The following is a 16,868-nucleotide window of genomic DNA, read 5'->3' on the forward strand; positions in this document are numbered from 1 at the left end:
CGCCCCCTCAAGGAAAAATCCTCTCAAAAAAAAAAAAAAATGTATATAAAGTTTATTTGCTGGGGCCAGCAGGTGGTGCAGAGGTTAAGGCACTGGACTGCCACGTGGCCAATTGTAGTTCGAGTCCCAGACCTGATGGCTTGCTTTCTCACTTCCCTGTCCCGCCCTGTATCTCTCTCTGGTCAATTTTTAAAATAATAATAATAAATGAAATTAAATTTAAAAAAATTCCTTGAAAAAAGTTTATTTACGGGAACCAGCAGTTAGCGTAATGACTATGTCGCTGGACTCCCACGTAGTCGACCGCGGTTCGCGTCCCGGACCCGGTGGCTTAAAACTCATGCCGGGCGTGTGTGCGTGCATGCCCAAGATCCCGAGAGGAGAATGGAGGAGAAGGAATTGCGGTGTGACCATCCCCCCTGGGGGTGATTTCTCGCTTTCTGTCTCTATGTCTCTCTCTGTCTGTCTGGCGAGCGCATGCGCCCTATAGCGAAAACCTCTCCAAAAGAAAAAAAGAAAAAGAAAAATATCTTCTAACAAATATAATCTTCCCAAGATTGATAGTCTAGATAATAACCTTTCTGTAAACGCATGTGATTTATATAACTAGTACACCCTATAACATTGTGACCTCTCTGATGACAAGTTGGGTAAAGCCTACCTCTCAGTGAATGCTCACCCTCATCCAACATGGACCTCAAGCCCACCACATGACTAGACATCTGTGTGAGGACAGCTCCTGGACACAAAATCATGCCTTGTGAGACAGGAAAACTCACAAAGACAGTTTAAAAAAATTCGTAAAATTACTATCTTGTCATTTACATGTTTTGATGCCATATATGAAAAAATTCTAACATTTATTTCCATCTACTAGTAGTAAGACAGAAATTCCCAAATTTAAGAAGTCTGATATAAATCACTTGAACTATGACACCTATTTGTTTAAAGCTTATTAATTTATTCTTCCATGAACAAGAGAGACACAGAGAAAGCCACAGAGACAAAGGAACAGGCACCCTCAATAAGGTCTATATACTGCAGTCCCTCCCAGCTTTAGCCACTCCCAGGTAATCATAGGTACATCCATGCCCAGCATACTCAGGGAGGTCTTCAGAAGCAAACCAGGAACCTTCCTATGTGAGTCAGCCTTATAGAGTGCTGTTTTTACCCTTGATGCCTGCCTTTTTTTTTTTTTTTTGGAAGAGGTTTTTGCTATAGGGCACATGCGCTCACCAGACAGACAGAGAAACAGAAAGCAAGAAATCACCCCCCAGGGGGGATGGCCATGCCACAATCCCTTCTCCTCCATTCTCCCTCAGGATCTTGGGCAAGCATGCACACGTGTCTGACTTGAGTTTTAAGCCACCGGGCCCGGGACTCAAACCATGGTTGACTACATGGGAGTCCAGTGACATAGCCATTATGCTAACTACTGGTCCCAATGACTGTCATTTTAAGCTGTGCCTGTCACTCACTTTGAGATGGCACTATCAGAAAGGAACAACTTAAAAACTACCCCAGGTCCCCAGAGGACTATGAAATATCACCTAAACATGAAAAAATATATGGAAGGGAAAAAGAAAAGCAGGTATTTCATGCACTTCTATATTGTAGTTCTTAGTTGTTCAAAACGGAATTCTATAAATCTACAGTCTAATGAATTCACCGCTCACTGCTATTTTGTGTTTTAAATCTTAAGGCCATTTCAAATTAAAGATGTCACAATTAACATCAACAATCTTATTTCTAGTGCATGTCTGGAACAGAAGATGTAAGAGAGGTTCTGGCTGTGGGCCCAGGCTCTACTGCCTGCCTGGCACAGGTACTTACCATGTGGTGTCTCCAGAGCTGGTGACGATCTGATTGTCATCCAGGAACCGGCAGCAGGACAAGTAGCCTACCAAAGAGCAGACACATGTGACGATCCAGATTCTACAGTCTTGTAAACATAATAAATACACTGGCACAATGAATATACCCGCAAATTCTAAGTCTACCCTATGAGCTACTTCTTGTTCTGTTTTGAGTATGGAAGAAGACAATACACAAAGTAGGACAGTCACATGCACGGCAGGCCAAGCAGGAAGAACACCAGGGCTACAAAAAGGCAAGTCAGAAGTGTGCTTCACACACAGACCCACAAACACTGGCAACAGGTAAAGGAGTAACAAACCATACCCATGAAACACCCACACCTTTCATCTGCTTTTCTGTTCAACAAATCAAAGCCTAGGGATTCCCTTCTCTCTCCCCCTCACTCGCTCATTCATTCAGTCATTCAACAAGAACTGATCCCAGTCCCTGGGGTAGCACTCTGGGCATGTGGAATAAGTCTTTAAACAAAAGAGATCCTCTATACTCCCTGAAGCTGACCCTCCACTAGGGAAAAGAACAAAAACAACTCAAGAAGTACATTACAAAGTGTTAAGAAGGAAAGAGAGAAGTAGAGGGAGGGACCTCATGAGACAGACTGGAGCCACAAGGCCTCCAAGAGAGGTAGGCCTGAGTGAGCCCAAGGAAGAGAGGGCGACAAGGGCTGGCAGGTCACAGAAAGGATTACCAAGGGTTAATAGAAAAAAGATGACAAAACCAGCTACTTGGCAGTGATGCTATGGATGTCTAGTGGGGGTGGCTCAACCAACAGATCTGAGGGGGTTTGTTTTCCTAGCGCAGCACTGAGAACACGCCAAGTTGGAGCGGGAATACTACTATGTCCTTGAGCATTCTTATCCTCTCCCGCCTGGAAGGATGAGTCGGAGGCCACGCAGAGGACATGTGATGCCTCTGGAACGAGGAAAAGCAAAACAAAAAGATCAACTTGCAGTACCTACACACTTTGATTTTATGTGAAGAACTTTTGTTTAACCATTATTTTGCACTTATATTCTAAATTTAAGTGGCCACAATATCAGTGCATTATCATGGCTCTGGAATTTACTTTGAAACCTTTTAACCAATTAGCCTACCTCTGCCCAAGGCTGGTGACAGACTGGCCCTGACCTGACCACCCTGAGGGGCCCAAGCAGTGATGGTCACCCTCAAGCAAGAGCCTGTTTAGATCTGGGTGTTAACAGAAATGCTTTCCATGTCCATGCCACGGGGTTGTGGAACACTGCATCAATGAGCACACAAAGAAGAAACCCACTGAGGGTTTTGATGTAGAAAATGTAAGAACACAAGAAAACAAAACATTTGTTCAACAAACATTATCAAACTTGGTCCCATGGAAAAAATATGTAGAGATGACATTTTCAACTTTCAGTGCTGTACCCAAAAAAGGACATGTGTCAAAGACATCCTGGAGGCCACATCCATAGAGACACCAGGGACCACAGAGCTGAACCAAAGCCCAGCATCCAAGGGTCCTGAATCTCTTTCTTCTTCTGAGCCTCTTCCCAAGCTCCTTTCCAATGGCTTTTTGGCTCACTCTTACCCTTGCTTTATGTCAGCTTTACTGTCCCTTCCTTCTGAAAGCTATCACTGTGAGGTGCCCATCTATACAATCTCACTGGGCCTCACAGTACTTAACCTGTTCGACATGAAAGCAGAGAAAGGAGGAACTCAGCACCATCAGCAACCAGACAGGGCCACTCCCAGGTTCACTGCTTGAAAGAAACACTACCTTAGCCCAGCAGCTGTGGCACAATAGTAATACTAGCACCCCGCCTGCAGTGTTGGAAGCCACACATCAACTATAAAGCAGTTACTCAGGATCCTAAAGAGCTGAAGGGCTAGGGAAAGGGGATCACAGTGTGATGAGACCCTACTGAGAGTTCTTCCTTTTGTCCACTCTCCTACTATTGTTTAAAAAAGAAAAAAGATAAAGACTTCCTTATCCTGCCTTATGCAGGTGGTAGGTCCTCACAGAACTCACAAGCTTGTTACCGCCAAGAACCAGACTGAATACTAAGTTACAGCTCTTGTGCATGGATAATATGATCTGGACTCTACAGCCTTTAGATGATGAAGTATCAGCTGACTATTGGGTAATCGGAAAAGTCCTGAGGCGTTTTTGCATAGAAAAACATGTCGGGACCAGCAGTAGCATAATGGTTATGTTGCTGGACCCCCATATAGTTGACTGCGGTTCGCGTCCCAGACCCAGTGGTTGAAAACACGCCGGGTGCATGTGCGTGCGTGCCCAAGATCCCAAGAGGAGAATGGAAGAGGAGGGACTGTGGTGTGGCCACCTCCCCGGGGGTGATTTCTCACTTCCTTTCTTTCTCGGCGAGCCCAGCGCCCGTGTACCCAAACCCTCTCCAAAAAAAAAAAAAAAAAGAAAGAAAAGAAAAACATGTCATGGGGGCCAGCAGGTGGTATGGTGGATAAGGTGCTGGACACCCAAATGGTCAACCACGGTTTGAGTCCTGAACCTGGTGGCTTGCTCTCTTGCTTTCCCTTTCCTCTCTGGTCAAATTAAAAAAATAGTAACAACAACAAATGGAATTAAATAAATAAATCCTTTAAAAATTAATAAAACTATTAAAAATAAAACCAGAAAAATATGCCATGACTTCCCGATGACTCTATATTGGGAACTAGAACAATGAGGAAATGACCACATTTATAAACCAACAAAGCACTTGGAAATCATGAACGTGGTTAGGATCATAACGCATGCCAAACTGAGAACAGGAGCAGAGCAGTGTGGACAGGTAGTTCTTTCCAGAGTCCCCATCTCCCCACAGAGGCGTCACAAGAAGCTGACGGAAACATTGGCACACGTGTGAGGACAAGGGAGCATCAGGGAAGGCTGCCTTCAGTGTCCATTTTGTAACATTTGTAGTTAAGGGTTTTCAAAAATATATATGAAAGTTATTTTAAATTACAGTTAGGGTTATAGGCTTCCAACTTTGTGACTCAAGTTTTGGTCCTTTTTGTATTTTTACTATATCAAAGGGATGCAAACAACAACCACATGGACATATTTTTTATGGAAATTTTTTCTTCCAGAGAAAATGTGGAAATGAATGTTTGCATTCACTCAGCAAACATGTGCTGCACATCAGGGCTCAGTAAGCACTGTGCCAGTGCCCAAACCGACACAGATACAGGTTGTACAGCTGGTGGGCAAGACAGGTGGTGCCAAGGGAGCCAAGCACACACTGTGAGGCCCATCCACACCCTGACGGGGAGCCTGTGGTTGGTGCAAACTGCAGACTCTGAAACCAGAAACACCTGGGCTGCATTCTCAGCAGCAAACACTCCTGTCAGTTCTTCCATGAGCCCTGGTTAATTAAGGATCATCATCTTGGAGAACTGCTGGAGGAACAGAGCTGTCGGTGCACACAGAAATTCTCAGTAAGTGGAGGCTGTTACTATTTCTGTTGTTATTGAAGAATGAGCAAATTCCCTGGTGTGTGGGTGTTGGGGGACATTTCAGGTGAAAACACGCCCTTTTCCTGCCCTGACGCGGGGGCCTGTGCTGCCAACCTCTGGAAACCTGCAAAGGGGAAAGGAAAATAGACCTTGAACAAAATTGTGCCTATGAAGATGTCAACATGCACCCCATCGAAAGGCTGAACACAGCCTGGGGCTTTGGATGGCCTGGTCCTATAAGTAATGGAAGGAAGAGCTACCGTGAGTTGCATGAAAACCACTGGTGGCAGTGACAAGGCTGCAACCATCCAGGAGAGAGGAGGCCGTCTGAGGTAAGGCGGGGCAGAGAGCAGAAGCTCAGGATAAAGGCATATTCCTGGGAGGCCATGGATGGTGTTCACTGAGGGGCCTCCAGGGCAGAGCAAGGGGACGTTTAGAAGGTGGCAGCACGTTGCTCAGTTTGGGGGAAAGACAAAACGGGAACATACACTTGATCTTTACTGAGAGTGGTTGCCTACCTCAAAGAGAAAAGTCAAGGACAACATATGAAAGCTGACCAAACACAGCTCTTAAGGTGACTTATTCTTAAACATAATTATGGGCTCGAGAAAACCATTTGTCTACAAGTACAATATTTACTGCAGCAATATTTATAATATGTAGTAAACTGGAAACTGCCTAAACGTCCACCAGTAGGCACAAATTAGTTCACCACACAACTGATCTCTCCACAACCCATTAAAGATAACATTATAGTTCAGGGAGGGGAGTTAAGTTAAAAACACAAAAGGTAACTTTCCCCGAAATCTCTCCAATTAAACACACAATGATATTGGAGCCCTCAACCAGAACTTTAGAGGACAACCCCATCTGAAAGGGATCAAGGAAGAGACTCCATCCAAAGAGGCTGGCCACAGGACATACGGGGAGGTAGGCAAGGGGGGCGGGGCAGCATCAGAGCCAAGAAGTTGGAATGACCAGGTTCCAACTGTGGTCACTACTCTCACACAGCCTACAGAACATCTGTGCTGTGAAAATGCTCAGCTTAAGGAACAAGACCAGAAATCTCCTGGACTCCAGTTACTGGGAGGGAACGAATTTTCAGCTTAGAACTGGAGGAAAAGTGGTCTAGCTGCAGATGTGAGTGTGTACTAGAGCTGGGAGCAAGGGTAGGGAGGAGAGGGAACCTTCATCAAGAAGTTCGGTGAAAAGTAAGCTGAAGATTTGAAACTGAGGAAATGCCAAGGGATTTTATATTTGTAATTGCTAGAGGACACAAGCATTCACCAAAGAAAAACAAAGAGTCAAAGAAAAAGAGGGACATGGAGAAAGCACAACTCCAATGGTATATGGTAACGCTACAATCCCTTCTCTTCCATTTCTCTCTCTGGTTGAGATTCTGGGCACACATGTGTATGTGCCCAGTATGTTTTTTTGCTGAAGCCTTCTTGACCAGAATGATTTCAGCAAGGATAAGTATGTCTACATATGCATTGAGAGGTTTTGGAACATACCCTATAAGAATAAGCACTAGGGGCCAGCTGGTGGCATAGTGGTTAAGGTGGCTAGATCACACATGGCTAACTACACAGTTTGAGTCCTGGACTGAGTGGTTTGAAAAACACACTGTGGGAGCCAGCAGATAGAGTAGTGGTTGGGGCTGGACTCCCACATGGCTGACTGCAGTTCGTGTCGCAGCATGGTGGTCTGCTTTTTCACTTTCTCTCTCTTTCGTGACAATAGCAAGTTAAAAAATAATAATAAATAAAAGAAATAATTTTTGAAAAACACAAAACCAAAAACATGTTGTACACATGTGTGCCAAAAATCCCAAAAGAATTAGAGAAGGAATTGAAGTATAATCATCCCCTAGGGAAGACAGAAAATATTTATTATGTCTGAAGAAAGATCTTAATACTCTTAATGGGACAAATTTTTAAAATTTTAAATCAACTTTTTTTTTTTTTAAGGTTTTTGCCACAGGCCAGAAAGACAGTGAGAGAGAAAGTGAGAAATAACCCCCCCCCCAGGGGAGATGGCCATACCACAATCCCCTTTCCTCCAGTTTTCTCAGGATTTGGGGCACGCTTGCACAGGTGCCTGGCATGATTTTTTTTGGAGAAGTTTTTGCTACAGGGCATGTGTGCTTGCTAGAAAGACAGAGAGAGACAAGAGGGACAGAAAGCAAGATATCACCTCCCCAGAGGGGATGGCCACACTGCAATCCCTTCTCCATTCTCCTCTCGGGATCTTGGGCATACACGTACATGCACCTGGCCTGAGTTTAAGCCACCAGGTCCGGGACTTGAACCTAGTCAACTACATGGGAGTTCAGTGACACAGTCATTATGCCAAGTGCTGGTCTCTCAAAATATATGTGACCATGCCCCATGGGGAGTGCTTTCTCATGCCCCCTTCAGTGAGAGCATGTGCCCTCTAGCAAATTAAGAAAAAAAAATCTTCTTTATCTTTAAAGAATTATTTTATTTAACTTTATTATGATTAATATTTCCAGAGATACAGAGAGAGAGAGAAAGTGAGAAAGCAAGCAGCCAAGTCCAGGACGCGCACCACAGTCGGCCATGTAGGAGTCTAGCGCCCTTAATCACCACCCCCCCTGCCAGTCCCTCCTCAAACTCTTACAGGATGTAGAAGTAGAGGAGAAGGGATTGTGGAATGACCACGCCCCACGGGGGAGTGCTTTCTCACACTCTGACAAAATTAGAAAAAAAAAATGTGTTGTGAATGCATAGTGTTTTATGACAATTTTTGAGGAGCATAGTCCAGCTTGACTCAAGCAGTAAAGTAGGAGCTGCCATCCACAAGAACAATCATCCAACAGAAAACAATAATGAACACTGGACATAAGGAAATATCCAAAGACACTGGAAACCAAAGCAGAGAGAAGCCGAAGGGGAGTCTACACATGGAAGAAAAAAAGGAATTAGGTGGATTTGTTTTCATAGTGCTTTTCCTGGGGTGGGTTTTGCACGTGATACTCATGGGAAGAAAACCTTAGAGAGATCTGTAGCCAAGTCTTGAAAAGACTTGAGGGCAATCACGGTGGAAAGTGAAGGAAGAAAACCTAGAAACAATGGCACCGAAAGAGAGGCCTAACTGATGCATACTACCACTCAAATATCTGACACCTGAAGTACACGGGGAGACAACAGATCCCATACAGCCTGGCCAATGCTAGAGAATGGAATGATGTTTCAGCTGGTGTCACAAAGGAGAGACAGAATTTTACTGCTTGATAAAACAGAAAAAGCATATTTCAGGATGATAAAAAATCCAGAGTCTCTATAATGCATACATAATGCCTAGGATAAATATGCAAGTACTACACATATGTACCATGATACAGCACAATGTATGTAACCCATAGTTCAAGAGAACAGATGCACAAAGACCAATCTCAGAAAGATTAAATACTAAAATCAGATGAGAATTTTCAAAGCAGCTACTGTAACTGTGTTCATGAAAAAAAAATAAATATGATTATAATAAAAAGATAGGAAATCCAGGAAGAAAAATAAAAACCATTTTTAAATAAAAGCAAACAAATCCTAGGATTGAAAAAAAGAATATCTGACATTAAATTTTTTACTGGATAGCCTAACAGATTACTGGAGATGACAAAACTCAAAGGAAACAGAATAGGCAGATCTGAAGAACTGGGCAACTAAGCAGCCACAGGAGACAGTAGGAGCACCTATCTACTGGAGAACAAGAGGAGCTGATAGGACAGAAAGCATCCTGGAAGAATGGTCTAGAATCCTCCACATTTAGTGAAAGACAGAAGTTACAGATTTAAGACACCAAAGAACATCAGATTTAAGACACCAAAGAACATCAGGTCTAGACACAGCAGAGTCAAACTGCTAAAAACCCAAGATAAAACTTTAATGCGCTAATCAAAGGGGAAAAAAAGTAAATCCAGCAAAATGTCCTTCAAGCATGAAGGTAAAGTAGACATTTTTTAGATAAATAAAAGCTAGGAGACCGCATCATCAGAGGATCTAAATGCTGGGGGAAAAGCTAAAGAAATGCTGGAGCTGGCAGGTGGCACGGTGGTTAAGGGCGCTGGACTCCCACATGGCTGACTGCAGTTCAAGCCTTGGCCCTGGTACCTTGCTTTCTCACTATCTCTCTCTCCCTGGTCAAATTAAAATAAAATAAAGTTAAATAAAACAATAGTTAACAAAAAAAAAAAAAACTTGTCATTAAAAAAAAAGCAGAAGAAGAAAGAAATGCGAGAGGGTTGGCCCCACAGCCTAGTGGTTAAGGGGGCTGGGCCCCACATGGCCAACTGCATGGTTTGAATCCTGACCCAAGGAGATTGAAAATTATGGAGGGTGTGTGTGTGTGTGTGTGTGTGTGTGTGTGTGTATGCAGATCTGACAGGATGCAGACTTGGAAAAGGAACTGAAGCATGACCATGCCCCATTGTGGGGGCTCTTTCTCCCTTTCTCTTTGTTTCTCTCTGGTGTGTGCAAGTGCCCTATGCAAAATAAAAAATTAAAATTTGAGAAAAATACTAAAGAGTTCTTTAGGCTAAGGCGAAACCAGAAGAAAATTCAACTTTTTCTTTAAATTATTTTTTATTGAACTTTATTTACTTATTTATTTTAATTTTACCAGAGAGGGAGAGAGGGAGAGGGGGGAAAGAGAGACAGAGACAGAGAGAGAAAGTGAGAAAGTAAGCTGCCAGGTCCAGGACTCAAAGCACAGTTAGCCATGTGGGAGTCCAGCATCCTTAACCACCATGCCACCTGTTGGCCCCACAAAAATTCATCTTAATAAGGAACAGAGAGCGACCAGCAGACGGTGCAGTGGTTGCATTGCTGGACTCTTACATGGTCGACCGCAGTTCGAGTCCCGGACCTGGTAACTTAAAACTCATGCATGGCACGTGTGCCCAAGATCCTATGAGAATGGAGGAGGAAATAGCCTGGCCTTTCCCACAGGGGATGATTTCTCGTTTTCTGTCTCTCTCGTAAGTGCCCATGCCCCATAGCAAAAATTTCTCTAAAAAAAAAAAAAAATAGAACAGAGAGCACTAGAAATGGTAAATATTTAGTTAACTATAAAAGACTGTTTAAGGGGCTGACTGGTGGAGTGGTGGTGAAGAGTGCTGGACCCCCACATGGCCAACAGTGTCCTGGATATGCAGGCTGGCTTTCTCACTCCCCTCCCTACACTGTTTCTCTCTGGTCAAATTAAAATAAACAAATAAAGTTAAATAAAATAATTCTTAAAAAAAAAAAAAGACCATTTAAAGGTTTACAAATTCATTCTCATTTCTGAGACTAATTTCTTAGAAATATTTAAAGGAAAAAACAACAATGTCTTATGGGCGGCTTTTAACACATACAGGTATAATACTTAGGACAACTACATAGAGACTAGAGAAGGGGCAGAAAATTGACTTTCATGGCTGTTGGTTCTTACATTTTACATGAATTGGTGCAATAACAACTAAGTAGACCATGACAAATTGTCAATGTACTCTGTAGTCCCTACATAAACTATTAGAAAAATAAGGTGAAGAGGTTACCCATAGAGCCAATAGATAAACTAAAAGCGAAGGGATTGTGGAGTGGCCATCTCCCTGGCATGTGTGTGTGGGGAGGATATTTCTTGCTTTCTGTCTCTCTGTCTCTAGTGGGTGTATGTGCCCTATAGCAAAAATCTAAAAAAAAAAAATAAAGGCATGAGCATATATGCATGTACACATAAAGATGAACCTATGATTGTTTAGATTAAGAAATTCTTAGAAAGATGAACCTATGATTGTTTAGATTAAGAAATTATTAGAAAGGTGCTCAAAACAAAAGACGGTTAGAACAAGGTAACAGACTGAACTTTTATGTTAATGTATGAAAGACAGAGGGGTTGTTAATTATAAGGAAGTGAACAAAGTAGCTGGAACACTTGAAATGGGAGGTTAGAGTAGCTTAAATCCACAGGTTTCTCATAGACAAAAGCACATCAGGTCTGTTTCGCTTTCTACATTATGTGAACCACTCTCATTAAATGATGATTGACAACAGGCAAATGTACACAGCATATAACACACCCAGGTGAACAGTATATCACACTTAAAGGTCATTAACAAGAACATGTACCTGTATGTCCTGCCAGCTCACGACTCACGCGGACATTTCCCTCACGAGTTTTCAGATTGTAAATGGAACAAATGTTATCCAGGCCACCGCAGGCCACATAGTTCCCAGAAGGAGCATATGCGCAGGTCATGACCCAGGAGGAGCGCAGAGGGATGGCATGGACCTAAATGATGAAACATAGGCAATGCAAACACCTTCATATTTGAAAACATTAACTGGTGATACTATGATTTTATTTCTAGTCTTCAACTTTCACTGTATAGAAACTGACAGGGCAAGATAAAGGCCAAGATTACTTAGAGAGTAATTTGTATGTGTGGCCAGAAGTAATAATTTAATTAGAAATTCAGTGTTGCAAGTGGAAACCAAATTTCATCTATGGTTTTATTAAAATCACAATTTACAGTTAAGAAGACACTTACGTAATAAACTGCCTCCTAATCAAAACTACATACTAAAGAGGAAAACACTTCAAATAGGTTGTCAAAATGGCTATGGATTCATTTAAAAAACAAAGTGCTCTTACTGAAATAACTGAATGACATTATCATAATTAATTCCACCATATACATTCCTGTGCTTTAGATAGATTTGTTGTAATTAATGCTATCTTTGAAACACATTTAGCATCTTTTAGTAAAGTACAACTAAATCAGATCTTTTACATACATATTTGAACCAGTTTGACAGTGCTTTTCACTCAATACAACAGAACACTAAATTAAATTTCAAAACTAATTTATTGGGTCATGAGGAAGGTCATGATGCCTTTTTGCACAGAAAAATATATCACAAGTTTCTCAACGACCTAATAATTTATACTTCAAAGTATAAATTTCAGATTATATCTTGTATAAACTAATAACTGAATAAAAATCTACATTTCTCCAATCTTTAAGTAAAACATGTAAAACTTCCCATTGCTGGCCCTGGGTCATAGTTAAGTGCTGTGCATTGGGAGCTGGGTCCTACATAACTGACCATAGCTCAAACCCAGGTGGCTTGAAAAACATGCTGGATACATCTATGTGCATGCCCCAAAATCCTGATGGGAAGGAGAAATGAAGAAAATAGGATTGCAGCATGATTACACTCCACTGATGGGTTCTCTGACTCTTCCCTCTGGTAAGTGCATATGAACTATGGCATGAAAAACTAATGACAAACAACAACAAAAATTCCCAATTTCTCAGACTGAGCTAAAACCATAATCCAGGTCTCCTAAAAAAACCACATGGAGCCCCCCCACCTGTTGGTAAAAAGATGACAAAATACACTACTACGGCACCCACAGCTCGCAGCAGAGACCAGCAACATTTGTCAGCATATGATAACAACCCACCTCACCTACATGACGTCACTACTAAAATACACTAGTTACTGTAACTACCTTTCCCATCCTGTGTTTTATTCATCAGCACACATGACCCCGGAGTTAAAAACTATTTCCTGGGTTGGTTTCCCAAGAAAGGGAATTTTATAGTACTCACCTTGTTTGTGGTGTAGCTGTCCCAGATGATGAGTTATCCATCCTGTGAGGCGCTGACAAGAAGCCTAGAGGAAGAAGACAAAAGCTATCAATGCTGCATGACACAAAATCCTACAAAAGCAACAAATGAAAACTGAAATTTTGGTAACTTCTAACACTCTTCGATGTCTAATTTGCTTGAGACAAAGCATACTTACTTTTTTTAAAAAAGAATTATTTTATTTAACTTTATTATTTCTTTACTTATTTTGAATTTGACCAGAGAGGAATAGAGAGACAGAGAAAGAGAGAGAAAGTGAGAAAGCAAACTGCCAGGTCTAGGATTCAAACTGCAGTCGGCCATGTGGGAGTCCTGTGCCCTTAAACCACCACACCACCTGCTGGCCTCTCTCTGGTCAAATTAAAATAAATAAATAAAGTGAAATAAAAATCATTCTTAATAAAAAAAGAAAGAAAGAAAGAAAGAAAGAAAGAAAGAAAGAAAGAAAGAAAGAAAGAGCAAAAACACCGCCACAGATGATAATTTGATAATTCAGATTGGAGTGTTGGGTTACTAATGCAGCTTGCTTTCTCACTTTCCCTTCCTCTTTCTTTCTCTGGTTAAATTAAAAAATAATAATCAATAGAAGTAAGTAAATAATTCATTTTAAAAAAGAAAAAGGTACCAGCAGATGGTGTAATGGTTACGTTGGTGGACTCCCACATAGTTGACCATGGTTTGAGTCCCAGACCTGGAGGCTTGAAACTCATGCTGGATGTGTGTGTGAATGCCCAAAATCTCAAGTGGAGAATGGAGAGGGGATTCTGGCATAGCCATTCCCCATCGGGGGTGTTTTTTGCTCCCTCTCTGGCAAGCGCACGTGCCCTTATAGCAAAAATCTCACTCTCACAGAAAAAGGGGACAGGGACCAGCAATTAGCGTAATGGCTATGTCACTGAACTCTCATCTAGTCGACCACGGTTTGACTCCCCGACCTGGTGGCTTAAACTCACGCTGGGCACGCGTGCATGCATGCCCAAGATCTGAAGAGGAAAATGGAGAAGGGATTGTGACGTAGCCATCCCCCTGGGGGTGATTCCTTGCTTTCTCTCTCCGTCTTTCTCCATCTCTCTGGTGAGCACACATGCCCTATAGTAAAAACCTCTCCAAAAAATAAATAAATAAATAAAAGGAAAAGAAAAAGATGTCAGCTACGTAAAATTTACAAAAGAACCCAAACAACTCTGTCCTACAGAATGTGCTTTTAAAGTTTGATGTATGAAGGCTTGTATGTACATTTGTATGTATATTAGAGAATGAATGCACTCACCGGAAAGACAGGGAAGAAAATGCACCCTTTGATGGGGGTGAATCCCTTCTCCTCCAGCTTTCCCTCTTTGTAGGATTTTGGGTACAAACACACACGCCAGGTTATGTTTCTCAAGCCACTGGATCTGGAACTTGTCGGCTACAGCGGAGGGGGGGGGGGGGGGGAGGCGGGTGTCCTTACCTCTTGGGGGTGGGAGGCGGTTGTCCTAACCTCTAGGCTACAGAGCCAACTTATTTTTATTTACTTTTTACCATGGGTGGAGGGCAGGCGGGAGGGAAGTATCCCTGAAGGTCTTCTTATGCCTCGATTTTTCTCCCAGTCAACCAGGATCATAGGTGGATATTGGCATGTCTAGTATGTTCAGAGTGATACCAGATCTGAGTCTGCGGCCATCAAATGGTATAGTGGTTAAGTTGCTGGACTCCCACATGGTCAACCACGGTTTGAGTCCTGGACCTAATGGCTTGAAACTCACATCAGGCTTATGTGCGTGAGAATGGAGAGAACGTTCTGCGAGAACAGAGAAGGGATTTACAGTGTGGTCACCCCCCTGGGGAGTGGGGAGAGTGATATCTCACTTTCCCTCTCACTGCCTCTGCCTCTGTCTCTTTCTGGCAAGGGCATGTACCCTAAAGCAAAAGCCTCAAAAATAAAAACTAAAACAAAAACAAAAACAAATCCCTGAACCAAGGTCTCTCCTATGGCTCTGTATCATGTAATGGTGCTGCGCTACTTGTATCACCATACCTGTGCAGAGTTTTAGAAAAAGAAAGAAGGTTCTCCTCACAATTTTATATAGATTTTTGTCAGTATGATAAATAAGGACATAAAGAGTTTTAATTTTAAACATTTTATTGGGCTGGCCCCGTAGCATAATGGTTGAAGGAGGTGGATCCCACCTGGCTGGCCACTATTTGAATCTTGGCCTTAGCAGCTTGAAAAACACATCAGGTTGGGACCAGCAGATGGTGTAATGGCTACGTCGCTGGACTCCCATGTAGTCAACCGTGGTTCACATCCCAGACCCGGTGCCTTAAACTCACGCCAGGCACGTGTACGTGTGTGCCCAAGATCTCAAGAGAATGGAGAAGGGATTGCGGCATGGCCATCTCCCCGGGGAGTGATGTTTGTTGGCTTCTGTCTAACTCTGTCTTTCTGGCGAGCACACGCACCCTATAGGAAAACCTCTCCACCCAACCCCCAACAACAAAAAAAAAAAAAAAGGAAGAAAAGAAAAACATGTCAGACATGTGTGTATGCATGCCTGAAATTCCAAAAGGATGAAGACATAGAAGAGAAGGAATTGAGGCATGATTATACCCAAAAATTAACAATTATTCTTTGTTTTACCTTTTTTAAAATTAACATTTAATCATGGTGCATCTTTTTTTTTTTTTTTTTTTAAAGAGAGATTTTTGCTAGGGCAAATATGCTCACTAGACAGACAGAGAAAGAAAGCGAGAAATTACCCCCCTCGGGACCAGCAGTTAGCGTAATGGCTATGTCACTGGACGCCCCTGTAGGCGGCCCCGGGTTTCGTGATTGGAGGGTGATTTCTCGCTGTCTCTCTCTGTCTGGCGAGCGCACGCGCCCTATAGCAAAAACCTCTCAAAAAAAAAAAAAGAAGAAGAAGAAGAAGAAGAAGAAGAAGAAGAAGAAGAAGAAGAAGAAGAAGAAGAAGAAGAAGAAGAAGAAGAAGAAGAAGAAGAAGAAGAAGAAGAAGAAGAAGAAGAAGAAGAAGAAGAAGAAATTATCTCCCCAATGGGAATGGCCACACTGTAATCACTTCCCCTCTGTTCTCCTCTCAGGATCTGGGGCATACAAGCACACATGTACAGTGTTGTTTTAAGTTGGCAGATTCAGGACTCGAACCGTGGTCAACTACATAGGAGGCCCAGTGACATAATCATTTCGCTATTTGCTGGCCCCCACTGTACATCTTTACAGTATACAACATGGTTTTTCAGAGCATGCATGCAGTGCATTGCATGTCTAGCAAGTCAGATATTACTACTGGGTCATGGGAAAATTCATGGCATATTTTTTCTAAGCAAAAATGAGTCATAACTTTTCTGACAACCCCATATGTACGTCATGTTCAATAGATAACTTTCCATTCTTGTGTCAGTTAAAAGATTTTTATTCCCCCTGAACTCCTCCCTCCCACTCCTAATTCTTAAAGCAACTCCTCTCGTAATCGACTTCAGAGGTACTTAAAACTATCTTCATGTAATAATATGAGGGCCACTCTGTGGCTATTTCTGTCTGGCCCTTTGAAGAACCTGAACAGAATCCTGCAGCATCTCATCCTCCTAGGTCAGGAAGGTCACCTTCACAGAGGTCTCTTGGTCACAGAGTTTAAAAACTGCTGACTTGCCAAGGGGCTAGGGAAATGTTAAGCTGCCTGCTGATCCTCCAGAAGGTGAGAGGAGACAGATCTCCTATTCTCAGGTTAGGTAACTGTTAAAGAACTGGGTTCCCTTTGCCTCCTTGAGCCTATTCACAAATCGTTTACCTGAAGGGCTACAGAGAATACAGAGGAAAGAGCCAGCAGGTAAGCCAAGGGCTCCAGGACACGGAAAGCTGGGGTCAGAATCCAAACACCTAACATCTTTT

General features: G+C 42.5%; 1 protein-coding gene across 1 annotated transcript in view; it reads right to left on the bottom strand.

Moving 5' to 3' along the window:
- The window catches only part of GNB1 (G protein subunit beta 1), a 54,110-nt gene that overhangs the window by 8,092 nt on the left and 29,150 nt on the right, over positions 1-16,868 (bottom strand). Inside the window, 3 exon segments of the mRNA XM_014582360.1 lie at positions 1,834-1,900; positions 11,454-11,616; positions 12,944-13,007. Of these exon segments, the coding sequence (XP_014437846.1) occupies positions 1,834-1,900; positions 11,454-11,616; positions 12,944-13,007 (294 nt within the window).

This window comes from Tupaia chinensis, unplaced genomic scaffold (genome assembly GCF_000334495.1).
Source record: "Tupaia chinensis unplaced genomic scaffold, TupChi_1.0 Scaffold143584_1, whole genome shotgun sequence".
NCBI lineage: Eukaryota > Metazoa > Chordata > Mammalia > Scandentia > Tupaiidae > Tupaia > Tupaia belangeri.